Source organism: Balaenoptera acutorostrata, chromosome 13, assembly GCF_949987535.1.
Source record: "Balaenoptera acutorostrata chromosome 13, mBalAcu1.1, whole genome shotgun sequence".
In the NCBI taxonomy this organism is placed as follows: Eukaryota; Metazoa; Chordata; class Mammalia; order Artiodactyla; family Balaenopteridae; genus Balaenoptera; species Balaenoptera acutorostrata.
In genome coordinates, this window is record NC_080076.1 from 91875718 (window position 1) to 91893379 (window position 17662).

General features: G+C 47.9%; 1 protein-coding gene across 2 annotated transcripts; it reads left to right on the top strand.

Annotated features, from left to right (window-relative positions):
- The first annotated feature begins 10882 nt into the window (after positions 1–10882).
- RAN (RAN, member RAS oncogene family) lies at positions 10883–15904 on the top strand. Of its 2 annotated transcripts, none has more exons than XM_057527226.1 (7): positions 10883–10997; positions 11611–11656; positions 12059–12143; positions 12223–12348; positions 13560–13747; positions 13871–14041; positions 14131–15904. In XM_057527226.1, exons 2-7 carry the CDS (start codon positions 11621–11623, stop codon positions 14173–14175), a joined length of 651 nt encoding a protein of 216 aa, XP_057383209.1. In that variant the 5' UTR covers positions 10883–10997; positions 11611–11620; the 3' UTR covers positions 14176–15904. The 2 variants fall into 2 exon arrangements, with proteins under 2 accessions (XP_057383209.1, XP_057383210.1); XM_057527227.1 differs by having other exon boundaries at positions 10897–10997; positions 11614–11656.
- The last annotated feature ends 1758 nt before the right edge of the window (positions 15905–17662 follow it).

Consider the following 17662-nt stretch of genomic DNA (forward strand, 5'->3'; position numbering starts at 1 on the left):
CAATTGACCACAGGATTGTTTGCTCTGATTGTGAGTTGAAGACTGGGTTACAATTCACTTTGTCTTCTCCTGACCCAGATACAGAATGTACATTTAAATGAGAATGAATCTTTCAAGGTATTTAGAAATGCAATAGTCTTGTTTAATTTATCATGTAAAGTTTAGAAACAGGCTACTCTTTTCAAGATGGGACTGAATACATTATCTGGAAACAGCCCTATGATGTCACATATTGTATTAATCTCCTACTGATGCTATAACAAATTACCACAATATTAGTGGCTTAAAACAACACAAATTTATTATCTTACCGTCATAGGGGCCAGATGTCTCACTGAGCTAAAATCAGCCTTTTCTGGAGACTCTCGGAGAGGTCTGTGTGCTTCCCTTTTCCAGCTCCTAGAGGTGCCCATGCTCCTTGGCTCACGGCCCCTTGCTCCGTCTTCAAAGCCAGCAGTGTAGCATTGTTCTGACCTTTCTTCCATTATCACATGTTTTACTCTGAACACAGCCAGGGCTCCACTGTGTAGGACTCATGTGATCAGACGAGGCCCACCTGGATGGCCTCTGCACTCAAGGTCCCTACCGCTAATCATGCCTGCCAAGTCCCATCTGCCATGGAAGATAACACAGTCACAACAGGCTCCTGGGACTAGAGCGTGGACATCTCTGGGGGCCATTTTTCTGCCTACGACACATACTCTTGGCTTATTCTTCAGAGAATTATTTAATGTATTCGCTTATGTGAGTGGAAAGGAAACAGGATGACGTACTCCACAGATCATGACTCATGACTTTTGTTTTGGCACTGATATTATCCAAGAGAAAAAAAAAAATACTTGAAATGCTATCATCAGATCATTCCTGAGGAGACACTCTTTGAGCTACGAGGCTGAAATGGCACATGGGGATCAGAAAGGTACACATATCCCTGATAATCAGGAAAAGCAAATCAAAACTACAATTCAACACTATTTTCCCAACTTCTATGGAAAATAGAAAATACACCTCCCTTTGACCTAGCAATTCCTCTTGAGGAATCTAAATTTCCATGACTGGAATCCCCTGGCAGTCCAGCAGTTAGGACTCTGCACGTTCACTGCTGAGGGCCCGGGTTTGATCCTTGGTCAGGGAACTAAGATCCTGCAAGCCACGAGCGCGGCCTTAATTAATTAATTAATTAATCAATTAAAGTTCCATAACAACAATAGCCCCAGGATGTAAATAGATGTGTTTAAGGATATTAACTGCTGCATTGTTTTAGTGGGAAAAAAGCTTAAAAGCAAATGACTACTGGTAGTGGAAGATTTGAACAACTTGGGATTCACCAGTGTAGTGACTATTATGCAGGAGGACACAGAGTCCTGCTGCTTCCCCAGCCTCCATCTCAGTGAGGTGTATACATCCAGGCAGGCCTGACACGTGCTGTCAACACTGGCAGAAGAAAACAGTCATCACACTGCTTTAAGCTTGAGCCCCAGGTCTGATCCATTCCACCAAAGCATACTGTGAATTCATGTATTTCCTAAACCCTGTGTTATGGGTTGAATTGTGTCCCCCCCAGAAAGATATGCCTAACCCCCGTACCTGTGAATATGACCTTATTTGAAAACTGGGTTTTTGCAGATGTGATCAAGTTAAGAGGAGGCCGAGGACGGGTCCTCATCTTATAAGAAGAGGAGATTAGGACACAGACACACACGGAGGCAGGGACACAGGAAGAATGCTATGTGATGCCAGAGGAAGCATTGCAGTTTTATCTGCAAACCGAGGGTCCCCAAAGATGCCATCAAGACCTGCAGCCAAGAGAAGAGCCTGGAACAGATTCTCCCCGAGAGGCTCCAGAGAGCACGGCCCTGCCGTGAAGACCTTAATTTCAGGCTTCCAGAACTGTGAGAGACTAAATTTATGTTATTTTAAGGCACCCAGTTGGTGGTAGTTTGTTATAGCAGCCCTAGGAAACCAGTACACCCTGGAATTATCTTATAAATAGCACAGGGATGCTATATTAGTGATTACTCTGTCTTATAAGAGTTAGTTTGTACAGAGTAAGTATTCAAAATGTATCACAATTTTTTGAGTTATTTGTAGTGAGGTGGATGGACCTACAGTCTGTCGTACAGAGTGAAGTAAGTCAGAAAGAGACAAACAAATACCATATGCTAACACATATATATGGAATCTAAAAAGACAGTACTGATGAACCTAGTGGCAGGGCAGAAATAAAGACACAGGCGTAGAGAATGGACTTAAGGACACAGAGGGGAAAGGGGAAGTTGGGATGAAGTGAGAGAGCGGCATGGACATATATCCACTACCAAATGTAAAATAGCTAGCTAGTGGGAAGCAGCCACATAGCACAGGGAGATCAGCTCGGTGCTTTGTGACCACCTAGAGGGGTGGGATAGGGACGGTGGGAGGGAGATGCAAGAGGGAGGGGATATGGGGATATATGTATACGTATAGCTGATTCACTTTGTTATACAGCAGCAACTAACACAACATTGTAAAGCAATTATACTCCAATAAAGATATTTTTTTAAAAGTACCACAATTTTTGAAACCCTGAAAAAATATACATATTGAAATTTTAGATATATATACTATTAAATATATACTCGGAAACAAATATAGTGGAATTTTTCATACACACTTAAAATTATACACCTATATATCCACATGTCTAAATATCTATCTATAGATATAGATACTGTACAGACACTATACTGTATATATATTACAGTTGACCCTTGAACAATGCAGAGGTTAGGAGTCCCACCCTCCATGAAGGCAAAAATCCACGTATAACTTACATAATCCTCTGTGTCCATGGTTCCTCCAAATCTGTGGATTGAGCCAACCACGGATCATGTAGTATTACATTTTTTTTTTAAATTAATTTATCTATCTTTGGCTGCATTGGGTCTTTGTTGCTGTGTGCGGGCTTTCTCTAGTTGCAGCGAACGGGGTTACTCTTCATTGCGCTGCCCGGGCTTCTCATTGCGGTGGCTTCTCTTGTTGTGGAGCACGGGCTCTAGGCGCGTGGGCTTCAGTAGTTGTGGCACACGGGCTCAGTAGTTGTGGCTCGTGGGCTCTAGAGCGCAGGCTCAGTAGTTGTGGCGCATGGGCTTAGTTGCTCTGTGGCATGTGGGATCTTCCCGGACCAGGGCTCGAACCCGTGTCTCCTGAATTGGCAGGCGGATTCTTAACCACTGCGCCACCAGGGAAGTCCCAGTACTGCAGTTTTTTTGTTTTTGTTTTTTTAATTTTATTGAAGTATAGTTGATTTGCAATGTTGTGTTATGTCTACTGTACAGCAAAGTGATTCAGTTATACATATACTGAATACTGAATGTATATATATACACATTCTTTTTCATATCCTTTTCCAATCTGGCTTTTCACAGGATATTGACTATAGTTCCCTGTGTTATACAGTAGGACCTTGTGGTTTATCTATTTTATGTATAATAGTTTGCATCTGGTAACCCCAGACTCCCAATCCACACCTCCCCCTCCCACTCCCCCTTGGCAACCACAAGTCTGTTCTCTAGGCCTGTGAGTCTGTTTCTGTTTGGTAGATATGTTCATGTGTGTCGTATTTTAGATTCCACATATAAGTGATATCATATGGTTGCAATTTTTACTGTTGAAAAAAATTTGTGTATGAGTGGACCCATGCAGCTCAGACCCCTGTTGTCCAAGGGTCAACTGTGTATAGTTACTAGGTATCTGTCTACCTATATCTGGAAGTAAATATAAATACCTAGAGATCTAGATGGATACACAGACAGATGGACAGATAGATAGATAGGTAGATAGGCCTAAAATGTCCAGGCCTGTTTCAACCTCTGAGAAGCCCTGTTATACCCTACTATATACTTCTGTTTTCTTATGGCATTTTCTAGCCTCTTTCCTCAGACTACACCCTCCTAAGGTGACACGGGACACAGAATAAAAGCCTCTTTCACAGAGAGGGCTCTGTGCTACGGTGGACTGCCAACAGGCAGCTTTTAAAGTTCTTCTTGCTAAAAAGAAACAACCGTTGTTCCTGACACAAGAGGCCCCTTGCACTCCTGCGGAGACCCTGAGTTTACACAGAAATACAGCCAAGTGTGAGCCCCTCCTGTGCTCTCTGAGCTGGTGCCCTCCAGCTGCACGTCTCCTGGCAGCCTCGGCCTCAGTGCCTCTGCCCTCCCCTCCCCACCCCCCCAGCCCCGAATTCTCTTCCCTCCAACACCTGTGTGGTTCCTTCCCTCACCTGCAGGTCTCTGCTCAAATGTCACCATCTTAGGGGAGGTCTGTTGGTCACCCCGTCTCACTGTCACCCCCTTCCTCTGGCATCTGTATCTTCTTTCCCTGCTGTATTTCTCACCTGAGCAATGATCACTATGTCACACATCTCACTTACTTGGCCAGTCCATGTCCTGTTCTTCCTTCTAGGACGAAAGATCCGTGAGCCCAGGACCCTGTGGGTCTGCTTTGTTCGCTGCCCCCATCCTCAGGGAGTGCCTGGTCCCTCGAGGTGCTCTGTAAACATCAGCTGAATGAATTAATGAATCTGTATTTTTTCGTCACTGTGTCTCAGACTCACTCAGCGAGAGGTTGTGAATTCAGACATCTCAGGGTGCAGGCAGGTCAGTGAGTAGAGCAGGCTGGGTGTCAGATGACAAGTGACCAATAGCAAATGACACCAGGCCTCAAGTCTGAGACATGATGGGGAATGGTGGGGTCCGAGGCAAACGGCAGTGTCTGCCCCAGCCGTGGGGGGCAGAGGTACTTACCTCCAGACAGCGCGGCGATGCAAGATATCAGGCCCAGTGCTTTCCAATCTTGATGTTCAACAGAAACCAGGTATCTGGAATTTTACAGGAAATATCCTCACTTTTTGTGTTAGTTATCTATCACTGCAGAGCAAATTACCCTAGAAGTTAATAGCTTGAAGCAACAATGCACGGTATTATCTCACACAGTTTCCAGGAATTCAGGAGTGGTTTAACTGCGGGGTTCTGACTCAGGGCTCAAGAAATTGCAGGTAAGACGCAGGCCTGAGTGGGGCTGGCAGATCCACTTCCCTGATGCTCCCTCACAGGCCAGCAAGCTCCTACTGGCTCTTTGCAGGGGGCCTCAGCTCCTTGTCCCATGAATCTGTCCAAAGGGCTGTGCCTGTCCTCACCGTATGGTGACCGGCTTCCGGAGTGAGTCGCCCCAGAGAGCAAGGTGGAAGCCTCAGAGCCTCAGTGACTTAGATTTAGAAGTCCACTGTCCATTGTGACACCCTCCATTGGTTAGAAGTGAGTCACTAAATGCAGCCCATGCTCCAGGAGAGGAGAATTAAGCTCAAGTTTTTGAGGGGAGGCGTATCAAAGAATTGTGGACTCATTTTAAAATCATCACTTTTTTGTTTGTTTGTTTTGGCCGCGATGCGCGGTTTGTGGGGTCTCAGTTCCCCTACCAGGAATTGAACCCGGGCCACGGCAGTGAAAGCCCGGAATCCTAAGCACTAGGCCACCAGGGAACTCCCCGAACCATCACATTTAAAAACGCTGGCAAGTAGTTCAGATATAAAGCGTGTTGCTCTTCCCCACCCAGTGTAGGACAAACAACAGCTCTGAAGGCTGGATTCGTTCATGGACCGTCAAAGCATATCCTCTGCACCATTCTGTGGGATCAAAGGGCCATATGGCAATAATATATGCAATCCTCACCCTTTTGATTTTAAGGAAGACAATTTCTGTGCTAACACTAAGAAGTAGCACGTAATCTGTTCATCGTTGTGGTCCCTATGTAGAAAATTGACTGTCAGATAAAGAAAATATCTCACAAGTTTCTGATATTCATCAGCTGGATTGATGAATGAATTAGATAATGAAATTTTTAAGAATAGCTTCCTTATTGGTCTGCATCGTCAACAAAATTGATGGAAACCGCACAAACAGAAAAGTTTGGGGACTTCCCTGGTAGTCCAGTGGTTAAGACTCCACCCTTCCAACGCAGGGAACGTGGGTTCGATCCCTGGTCGAGAAACTAAGATCCCACATGCCACATGGCATGTCCAAAAAAAAGAAAAAGATTCCCAAGTGATTCACGTGTACAGTCACATTTGGGAAGCAATGTTAAAAAAAGAAAGGCTTGGCCCTGTACGTGATAAATGTTTGTTATTTGCTTTGTGATTAGTCTTTGATATGAAATAGCATTATTTAAATTCTAATAAGTTGTGTATTTAAATCACTATCATTTTTATTAGATTATAATGCTGCTGTTTCTGATGACTCTTTCTGTATTCAGATGGGATTCATAGCAATTCACTCGATAATTCAACAAATATTTACTGAGTTTCCGTTCGGTGCCAGGCACCGTGTGAGATACCTTGAATATCATGACAAACAAGGCACGTAGTTTATTCTAGTGAGGGAAAGAAAGATTTAAAAAAGCAAGCATGTGAATAATTAAGCAAGGTATTTTCAGTTAGTGGTAAGTGCTCTGGGGAAAAGTTGAATAGTGCCTGAGATGGGGAAGGGCTGATGTGGTGACACCACGTGAGAAAGGGTGATCAGGGTGGGCCTTCTGGAGGAGGTGACATTTGCCCTGCGACCTGAAGGGTGAGAAGGAGCTAGTCATGCAAAGATGTGGAGGAAGAACATTTTAGGCAGAAGGACCAGTAACTGCAAAGGCCCTGGGGCAGGAATGAACTTGGCCGAGGAAAGATTCAGAAAGGTTTGTGTGGCTACAGCAGAATTACACGGAGAGAGACCTGAGATGGGGCAGAGAGACAGGTACAAGATAGGTCATGTAGGACCTGGCTGGCCTTGGGTTTCAGTTATCCGAATGTGATAGATAGGAAAGCATTGCAGGGGTTAAGAGGGGAGAAGGATGGTCTGATATGTTTTCAGAAGATCATTCTGTGCCTCCCGATAAGATGCACTGAGAAGGACACAGCATCACTTCTGGGGTGTCCCAACCCAAACTGCATACCCTGAATCTAGTCCTGAGGAAATATGAGACACGTCCAAATGGAGGGACCTTCTACAAAGCAATGGGCCTATGAAATACTCAGCAAAAGGGTCCAGGCCATGAAAGACAAAGAGGAAGGTACTGTCCTAGATTCAAAGAGACTAGACAGAAAGAGAAAGACAAATACCATAGGATATCACTTATATGTGGAATCTAAAATATGACACAAATGAACGTATCTACGAAACAGAAACAGACTCACGGACATAGAGAACAGACTGGTGGTTGCCAAGGAGGAGGAGGTTGAGGGAGGGATGGAGTGGGAGGTTGGGGTCAGCAGATGTAAGCTTTTATTTACAGAATGGATAAACAAGGTCCAACTGGGGCATTCCCTGGCAGTCCAGTGGTTAGGACTCCACACTTTCACTGCCAAGGGCCCAGGTTCGATCCCTGGTTGGGGAATTATAATTCCACAGGCCATGTGGCGCGGCCAAAAACAAAAAAACAAAAAAAAGGTCCAACTGTATAGCACAGAGAGGTCCAGTGGTTGAGACTCTGCACTTCCACTGCAGGGGGCGCAGGTTCGACCCCTAGTCAGGGGTACTAAGATCCTGCAGGCCTCGAGGCGCGGCCAGAAAAAAAAAAAAGAAGAATGTATATGTGGGGCTTCCCTGGGGGCGCAGTGGTTAAGAATCCACCTGCCAATGCAGGGGACACGGGTTCGAGCCCTGGCCTGGGAAGATCCCACATGCTGCGGAGCAACTAAGCCCGTGCACCACAACTACTGAGCCCATGCGCCACAACTACTGAAGCCCGTGTGCCTAGAGCCCGTGCTCTACAACAAGAGAAGCCACCACAATGAGAAGCCCGTGCACAGCAACGAAGAGTAGCCCCTGCTCGCTGCAACTAGAGAAAAGCCCTCGCGCAGCAATGAAGACCCAACGCAGCCAAAAATAAATAAATAAATATTAAAAAAAAAGAATGTATATGTGCATAACTGAATCACTTTGCTGTACAGCAGAAACTAACACAACATTGTAAATAAACTATACTTCAATAAAAAAAAAAAGAGGGCTTCCCTGGTGGCGCAGTGGTTGAGAATCTGCCTGCTAATGCAGGGGACACAGGTTCGAGCCCTGGTCTGGGAAGATCCCACATGCCACGGAGCAGCTGGGCCCGTGAGCCACAACTACTGAGCCTGCGCGTCTGGAGCCTGTGCCCCGCAACGGGAGGGGCTGCGATAGTGAAAAGGCCCGCGCACCGCGATGAAGAGCGGTCCCTGCACCGCGATGAAGAGTGGCCCCCACTTGCCGTAACTAGAGAAAGCCCTCGCACGAACCGAAGACCCAACACAGCCAAAAATAAATAAATAAATAAATAAAGTAGCTATAAAATTTAAAAAAAAAAAAAAAAAAAAAAAAGAGATAGAGATTAGCAGGACAGGTCAACGTAAGGTGTAATCCTGGAGGATCTGCACCAGATAAGGGCAGGAGGGAGACAACTGCCAATTAAGTTCTGTACATTTGATAATTCGATATTCGATGACATTTGATATTCGATAACAATATGAATTTCCCAATTTTGATAAGTGTGCTGTGACTATGTAACAGAATGTCTTGAGATTTTAAGCAGTACACACAGAGGGGTGTCCTGTTTGCTATTTAGTCTCAAACATCGCAGTGGGGAAAAAATCATATATATATATGATCTACAGAAAAATGTATGTACGATATATATACTGTGACAGAAGGCTAGGATGGTAAAGAAAAATGATCAAGTAAATAATGTTAACGTTTGGGGAAATCAGAGGTAATGGATGCTGAAATTCCTTGTACGATTTTTGCAACATTTTTTTTGGTATTTGGCAGCAATTTTTTTAAACTACAGGTTAAGCATGGGCTTGCAATCCACACTGGATGCCAGAGACAAGTAAGTACCTCTGTAAACTGCAAACGAACCAATCACCCAGGAGCTCTGTCTAGAACAGCTAGTACTCTTGGTTTGGTATATATCCCCTTAGCATTTTTGTCGGAGGAAATTTTTTTTTGAATGACAAAAGTTATAAACAGTGGTGTTCTCACCACCCAGAATTATATAATGGTTAATAGGCTGTCATATTTGCTTCAAATCACCTTTTAGAAAAAAAGAAGCAGACATCGCAGATAAAGTTACGATCTTCGTTGACCTCTCATCGTTCCATCACACTCCTCTTCACCATTTCTTGAAGCGACAGCCATCAGAACTCAGTCTATATCCTTGCACTCAATTTTTAAAAACCTACATTCAAGAACTAATATGGTTTCTGTGTATTTGTGAAAAACTTACATAAGCAGTGTTATACTATATGTATAACCTCTATAAAATTATGTATAGACTGTATAAAGCTATTATCACATCTTCCTTGAACTTGCTTCTTTTTTCTCAACATTAGCCTTTTGAGATCTACCTAACCCTGCTGATTAGATGAGATTCATTCTTCTTAAATACTGTACAGTAAATCCATAGTCTAGATAATAGATTTTATTTATAAATTTCCCTACTGATGGGCATTTGTGTAACTTTAATCTTTTGCTATTATAAATAATGTTGCAGTGAGCATTGTGATATTTGTCTTCTTGGGCATATGTGTGAATTGAACTCTAGGGCATCTCCCTAGAAATGGAACTGTAAAGGTCATGAGTCATGGACACTTATGTGTTTTATTAGTTTCTACCTTCCCAAGTGGCCAAACCAGTTTACACTCCCACCAGCGGCATCCAGGTCGGCTTGGCGTTTGCCTGAGGGTCCTTAGGGACCCTCGGACCTGAGTTCCCAGCGGGCAGGTTCTCAGATCTGTTGTGCCCAACTTGCATCACTTGGGTTCCCAGCAGACTTGCCTGCAAGTGTGCTCAGGACTAGGTAGCTAACTCCTTGTCATTTGGGGTTCTCTTTGCTCTGGGAGGACTCCCCATGGTGGCATCTTTCCCGGGGAACTTGACTGTCCTGATGGGGCCATTAGCTGTCTGCTCTTGCTGCCAGCCGTGGATGCTTCCTTGGGGAGAGGGGCCACCATATGAGTTTAAGAATCCGTGGCTGTCCAAATGCCCCAAACTTGCCTTTTATATTTAGGATGTGTGTGAGTTTGGAGGACTCCCTTCGACCAACATCTTTGCTGAAAGCCAATGAAGGATAATAACCCACACTTGTTGAGCTGGAGGTGTACCTTACTTTCCATCTTTGACAATACTGAGAGGAGGCTATGCCCCAGGAGAATGTAAGTTCTATGCGTGTACAGTTCTTGTCTGGACCCTTGACCCTGGAACCTAAGTACTCATGGATTGCATCCCTGGTTTGTCACTAAGATGAGAAAAGCTGCCACGGTTGGAAACACTAAATTTCATCATCCTGTTTGCAGAATTAGGGCCACAAAGGCTGCCGACCACTTAGATGCCCTAAGAATAAGGTGGCCGTCTTTCCAGGGTGGGAAAAGCATCGGTCTCTACTTCCTTTACTTCCCAAAAGGTCCTGACCGAGACGAGGGCGCGGGGAAAGGGCCGGAGGGAAGGGCGGGTGGGGCGGCCCGCACCCCAACATGGCGCCCGCCCCGGGCCCGCCGTGCCGTGTTTGTACGCAGGGGCAGGGCCTTTGTGTGGGCCACCCCGCGAGTTTCCCGCCCAAGGGGGCCTCGGCCCTCTCCTTCCACTTCTGTTCCCGCGGTGGCAGCTGGGCGCGCCTCGTCACCGTCGGCGCATGCGCGCGCGGGAACACGCCCTCCGGGCTGGCGCACGTGGCCCCGCGGGCCGGCGTGCGTGCGCGCGACCGCATAGCCTCCCGCGCCCGGCGCGCCGCGAGCCTCTCCCTATGCGCCAGGCCAACGGGCACAGCCGCCGGAGCCGGGGCGGCGTGCGTGCGCGTGCGCGAGGGGCCACGTGGGAGCGACGCGGCGCCGTTGCCCCGCCCACCCTCGGCGCGCGCCGGCGTCGGCTGCGTCTCCGGGCATTTGAATTGCGCTTCCGCCATCTTTCCAGCCCTCAGTCAGACGGGCGCGGAGACGCTTCTGGAAGGTAGTGGGACCGGGGCGGGGGTCGCGGGGCCGGGGCGGGGGCGGGGATCGGGGCGTCCCAGCGGCGGCGGGGAGCGGCCGTGAGGCGGTGGCTGCGTGGGGACCCCGGGCTCCGGGAGGAGAGCCTTCCTTCCTCTCTGGCCGCGAGGGCGCCGGGACCCGAGCCGCGGTGGGCCGGGCGGGCGGCCGGGGCGGAGGGGAGGCCGGGCGGCCAGGCCGCGGGGCTGCAGGGGAGATCCGGCTGGGACGGCCGGGCGGAGTGCCGGGGGGCGGTCGGGGCAGCCCGGGCCGGCCGCGGGCCGTGACCGGGCGCTTTTCGCGCCGGGGCCTCGGCGCCGAGCGGGTCTGTGCTCCGAGCGGGCGCGAGCCGGGCCCCGGCGGCCGGAGGAGCCGAGCCGGGGAGCAGCGCCCCCGCCGCCATCGCCGTCGCGCACCCTCGCGGCCCCCGCGCGCGCGTGTGCGTGTGCGTGTGTCGGGTTGGGGGTGGGGTGCGGGCGGCCGGGCTCCGGGGTGGAGGCCTTTGTGGGCCCGGGCACGTGGGGCGGGTCCGGCCATGCGGCCCCCGGGCCGCGCCGCCGTGCAGCGGGCCTCACTTCTTTCTCCTCTGCCCGCAGTAGCATCGCGATGGCTGCGCAAGGAGAGCCCCAAGTGCAGTTCAAGGTGGGTGATCCGAGGGGGTCGGGAGGAGGGGCGGGCCCGCGTCCGGACGTCCTTAACGGCGGCGTCTGCTTCGTGACCGGGTGCCGGGTGCCGTTGGCCGGTGCTGCGGCAGTGCCTTCGGTCCCCTGACAACGGGGCGGGGGGGGAGGGGAGGGGAGGGGAGGGGGGAGGGGGCGAGCCCCGCCCTGCGCGCGGGGAAGCTGGGCTCGCAGCTCCGCCGGTTCGGGTCGTTCGTGAGATGGGACGGGGCCGCTGTCTTAAGATGCTTTGTCTTCGGTGTGCTCAGGGGGCATGTAGAGTTCTTCCCTGTGAGACGGCGGTCCAGAGCACCGGGACAGTCTCACAATCCCGAGGTCCTGAGACCCGTTCCGCTGTTTACTTCAAAGATGTGTTTCCCAACAGCTCGTATTGGTTGGTGACGGCGGTACTGGGAAAACTACATTTGTGAAACGCCATCTGACTGGTGAATTTGAGAAGAAGTATGTAGGTACGTGGGGGAAAGGATGTGTGAAAACGTGTGGGAGATGGATGAGGTCACTGACTAACTTTCCGCGCTTACGTTCCAGCCACCTTGGGCGTTGAGGTCCATCCCCTTGTGTTCCATACCAACAGAGGACCCATTAAGTTCAACGTATGGGATACAGCTGGCCAGGAGAAATTTGGAGGACTGAGGGATGGCTATTACATCCAAGGTAGGTATCTGCCTCGTAACCGCCGCCTTTGAGAGGATTTGTAGCTTACCGCCCAAGGCTGCTTACAAATCATCAGGTCTGTTCTGGCAGACACATGCCTGATGCTGACTGAACTGGCCATCGCGTGAAGCGCTTCGATTCAGGAGCCGGGCTGGCTCCCGAGAGGGGAGGGGAGCCTGTGAAGGTTGTCCGGTGACATTTGACGGCGTGCTTGTGTCGCCTCAGGCACTGTTTTGACGGAGGTGATACGACGTGTGTTGAGGCTCTTAATTTGAAAAGTGGGAGCAGCAGACGGGGTGTTGCTGCAGCCCCAGGATTTGAAAACTTAGGTTTGGCTGTGTATATTGGTGGAAGTCAATGATCATTTCTTCTGCACTCCATTAAAAAGGTAGTTAACAGTTTGACCAGATCCTGGACCAGAGGCCCTAGGCTTTTTATCTTATAAAATGTTGTGTAAGACCAGCCAGTTTCTTCTTAATTTCACTCGGTTTTGCAGAATATTTTTTTCAGAGTGCTTGATTTTAAAAGTGCAAAGGAAATAAATGCTTCTCAGCAAAAAGATGAACAAAGAAAATGCTCAATGTAAGGCTTTCTCTTCTCATGAAAATTGTTGTGACTCTTTCCACGTCTTTTCCTTTACAAGAGTGCGTACAACTGCAAAGATTCCTCCTCTCCCCTCCCCTCCCTGCCCCCATTCTTTAGCTAAAAATCTGTTAAATGTATCGCGCGTACTCAGTGGCTTACCAGCTTTATCATGGCTGTTTCTGCTGGTCAACATAGAGAGTTAACTGAGCTTTTAAAAATAGGCACATTATATCCTAGTGTGTTCAGCCACTTAAGAACCTTTTTAAAGAGTAGATTGTTAGATCCTCAGAATATGGGAGGTGAGTTCCCTGGAATGCTGATTTATCATTGACCTACTTGATACTTTTTTGGGATGAGGAAGAATTTATGAAGTATCACAGGTAGATTTCGTATGGTAAGCTGGTCTTTCATGGTTTCATGTACAATAAACGGGACTTTTAAATAATACTGTGTATTAAAATGATTTGAGACTTTTGGAATTGGTAGAGATCTCGAAAATGAGTAGAGAAACGTGGCTGACCTGGAGTTAGGCCTGAGGCTGAATCCGAGTGCGTAGTTGTTAGCGTGTTTCCTCCAGGTAGCAAGCTGCCAGGCCTGCACTGACGCGCTGTGACTGCTTCTTCCAGCTCAGTGCGCCATCATAATGTTCGACGTGACGTCAAGGGTCACGTACAAGAACGTGCCTAACTGGCACAGAGATCTGGTGCGAGTGTGCGAGAACATCCCCATCGTGCTGTGTGGCAACAAAGTGGACATCAAGGACAGAAAGGTTAAGGCAAAGTCGATCGTCTTCCACCGAAAGAAGAATCTTCAGGTACGTTTCTTAGGACTTACTGGACTTAGGATCCTTACGTAAAACTACAAGTCCACTAAAGTGCTTCATGAATGTCTTTGATGTATGGGTTTTTAAAATTAATTTTACCTCTCTTTTAAACAGTACTATGACATCTCCGCCAAAAGTAACTACAACTTTGAAAAGCCCTTCCTCTGGCTTGCTAGAAAACTGATCGGAGACCCTAACTTGGAGTTCGTCGCCATGCCTGCTCTCGCCCCGCCAGAGGTGGTCATGGACCCAGCGTTGGCAGCGCAGTACGAGCACGATCTAGAGGTACGATGTGTGCGTCTCGGTAGTGAATGCTTTCAGGTTCCTAGTGGTTTTCATCTGGAGCGTTACAACTCTTTCATCTCTTTGTCTAGGTTGCTCAGACAACTGCCCTCCCGGATGAAGATGATGACCTGTGAGAAAAGTGAAGCTGGAGCCCAGCGTCAGAAGTCTAGTTTTATAGGCAACTGTCCTGTGATGTCAGTGGTGCAGCGTGTTTGCCACTTTATTATATAGCTAAGCAGAACATGTGCTTAATCTTTGGGATGCTGAAGGAGATGAATGGGCTTTGGAGTGAATGTGGCAGTTAAAAAAAAACAAAACAAAAAAAAACCTTCATTTTTTTGGACCTGCATATTTAGGTGTTTTGGAACACAGTTGTTTTCCTCCTTGAGTTTCAAATATAAGACTGCTACAGTCACATCACAATATTCAGTGGTGGCATCTTGTTTGTTACTGTCATTCCCATTCCTTTTCGTTTAGAATCAGAATAAAGTTGTATTTCAAATATCTAAGCAAGTGAACTCATCCCTCGTTTAAATGAGCCTTTTAAAACCACTAACAGGGAAAATTGTGCCACGTTAGTATTTGAATTGCCTTTGCTATTACTACTTAATTTGAAGTCTGTTAGGTTAAATTCTTCTAATTTTGTGTACGTGTGAATCATTTCACACTAATGAAATGACAGGTCAACAGTATTGTATTTGGTAAGTCGTTAAGACGTGTAAATACTGTCAATGCAGTTAGGCTAAAATAATACCTACCCCACCTGCCTTTTGGCCTAGGTAGTGTCACACTTAGGGAAGAGCTTGTTTGAGATTTGTGTGACCTGTCAGAATAAAAGTGGTACCTGTTTTAGACGTTTCAAATAGAGATCTTAAGAATTACAGTTGCTTTTGTGGCAGAAGTAACCATGTTCTAATGTAGAGCTTCTCAGAGTCTGATGAAACCATACAGATGGTTGCGGGAACTTGAGGGACGTCTCATCTGTTAAAAACGAATATAAATTGTGCGTCTACTTGCCTTTTGTTTCAGCGTTAACATGTTTAACGTAAAGTTGGTATTCTAGGAGGATGTTCCACGTTTACCTGCTGTTGTCAAGTACTCCCAAGCTTTAAAGATGTCAAAGATTAAGGATTTCATTGGACGCATCACAGCTTTGATGGTTTTTCTCCCCACAAAGAATTTTTGTGGGCGGTGCAAGGACACAGCAGGATGCTGCAACAGAAAAGTAGGGCTTAGATTGGCTTCTCAGTGAAGTGAAACAAGACTGCCAAAGGCTCAGTAGGTTAACCACTTAGGTTCGTGTGGTTTCCACATGTAAACGTGAATTGAGTCCGTCTTGCCTGAGTTTGATCCCATCGACACCATACTGTAGCAATTAGAAGTCAAAATAAGAGCTGTTTTGCTCATATAAGTACTACTGTACTATAGTGCAGTTTACCAAAGTTCTTTAGGTGTCCAATTATCCTTAAATGATTACTTTCCTACCTAAAAAGGTAGGGAAGGATCACGTCAATATGTGGAGAACTGAAATATAGAGGGTAAAATTGGATGCGTTTTAATTTGTTAAAATATTGAATAAATATTAATAGATTCACTTACAGATTTGAATTGCTGTATATGCTATGCTATATTCAGAACCAGATTTTAGCAGATGTGAAGTTTCTTCCCATGATCAGGATGAGACCTTTCATTCAGATAACTTACGTGAAGGTTATGTGTGTGTAACCTTATGTAGAATGACAAATACGCTGAATCTTAAATGTAACAGTTAAAATCTTGCAAGCTACTTGGAGGTGGGAGAGAATTTACGTCACTCGTCGGAAGAAAAAAATTGCCAAATACATTGCTTCTACTTTGCCTGGATTTTCTGAATCATCTGGTGTTCAGTTATCTTGTGGGGAATACGTTTCTGTCTCATTTATACAAATGGGGACGTTTTCCCCTCAGTTTGAAATCTGGTCTCTAACGGGGGGGGGGGCGGGGGGGAGCCTTCAATTGAAAGCTAAGCTAGAAATGGCTTCTAAGAACAGAATTGGTCAGAGTAAAAGCATGCAGTGCTTTTGAAGGCAGTTGCACGATGTGCCCTGGCCAATTTTTAACAAACCCCACAGAATGGGTCTTTGGTCTCATCGACCTCAAAATGTCTAGGAAAGGGTAGAGATTGCCGAGAACGCATTGAACTTGTAAGACGAGTTGCCTGGCTGATCGGGTGCACCAGGTTCTCGTAGTGAGAATTTCTGGTCCCTTGTGTCCAAACATCACTTGAAGAAATTGTGTCGAGCAAGTGGTTCAGAGTTGGTCTGACTCGGGAGTCGCGCCTCGGAGATGAAGATGAGTGACCTTGCGTAGCGAGGACGCCTTCAGCCGTGTGGGAGCTGTGGGCGCCCTGCCTGACAGTAACCTGGGCTTGTCCTAAGGCGCCCTGCCGGGCGGGCACTGCGCTAGCGGCTCATCCTTCCCATCTGGAGCCGTGTTGGGGTGAAAGGCGGCCCTGGCCCGTTGCACCTTCCCATTAGCGGGCCCTGAGCGGTCCTTGGGAAGCGGCCCTGACCGGCTCCACATTGCCTCAAGGCCTGGCACGCGTGGGCCCTGCCCTTCTGGGCTTTGCAGTGTTCTTCTGCAGAACCTCCTTTCTCTTTCCTGAAGTAAGCCCACCCGTCAAGTGCTGCAGCTCCTTTACAGCTCACGCGTCGGGTTTTAAACTGGGTCGGGGGTCCCTGCCGTGGCCTTATCACTGGACCGCCTCGGCCCGCGTCAGAATGGTAGATGTGCGTTAGAGGTGGTCTCCCTCGGCGACCGAATCGCCATGGGGCCAAGGAGCGTGTCTTTTTGCTCCCTCGTGTATCGTGATATTAAATTTCTGAACCCTGGGGAGGAAAGGAGCTTAGGGGTTGGAGATAGGGCTGGGATCGATGGGATTAGGGTGGGAAGAGGCAGGGAGGATTTTACGCTATCACAGTCTGGTGGTTTTGAAGTTTTTCCCTCCCGGAATTTGTAGTTTGCACTACCTTTGATCCATTTATTCCAGCTTGTCGTCTTGACAGGAGTGGGGAAAGAGTGGACCGTCGGGAGCTTTGCCAGTTGTCGAGTCACTAAGTTAGGACAGTGCTGTTGCATGGTCTGCGGTGCCTCAGGTTGAACCATAGGAAGTGGAAGAGGACCCTTGAGTTGGTTTTCAGTCCCCTGCCTTTAAGAAGCAAAGGAGAAGCCACCCCAGATGGGTAGTCTTTCTATAATGTGGGCAGTTCACTCCCTAAATTCTGAGCTCCGTGACCATGGGTATCATGGCTGGCCGGGCGGCTTTCGTCCTGGGAGGTGGGCAGGCAGGAGGCGTCTGCAGAAATGTTAATGACCGTGGTGAGTGCTCAGATGGAAACTTAGACAACGCTGTGAAAGCATGACAGGAATTGAATCCGAGTCCTGGGAGGAAGGGCAGTGATCTGAAGGTATTCGAGAGAAAAGCACATGAGGCAAAGGGAACAAAACCCCGGGGGCAGAGAACGTGGCTGGAGAGCCGCTGGGTACGGGCGGCTGGAGAGCCGTAGACAGGGCTTTTCAAGCCCAGAAGCCCAGGTACAGATGTCGATACTCGGGACACGTGGGGAGCCCCTGGAGGAGGGT

Excerpts from the sequence above, each read along its gene's own strand:
- RAN (XM_057527226.1), top strand. The coding sequence starts at position 11,621 with ATGGCTGCGCAAGGAGAGCCCCAAGTGCAGTTCAAG. Across the intron at positions 11,657-12,058 it reads AGCCCCAAGTGCAGTTCAAG|CTCGTATTGGTTGGTGACGG; the intron begins GTGGGTGATCCG and ends GTTTCCCAACAG. Across the intron at positions 14,042-14,130 it reads AGTACGAGCACGATCTAGAG|GTTGCTCAGACAACTGCCCT; the intron begins GTACGATGTGTG and ends CTCTTTGTCTAG.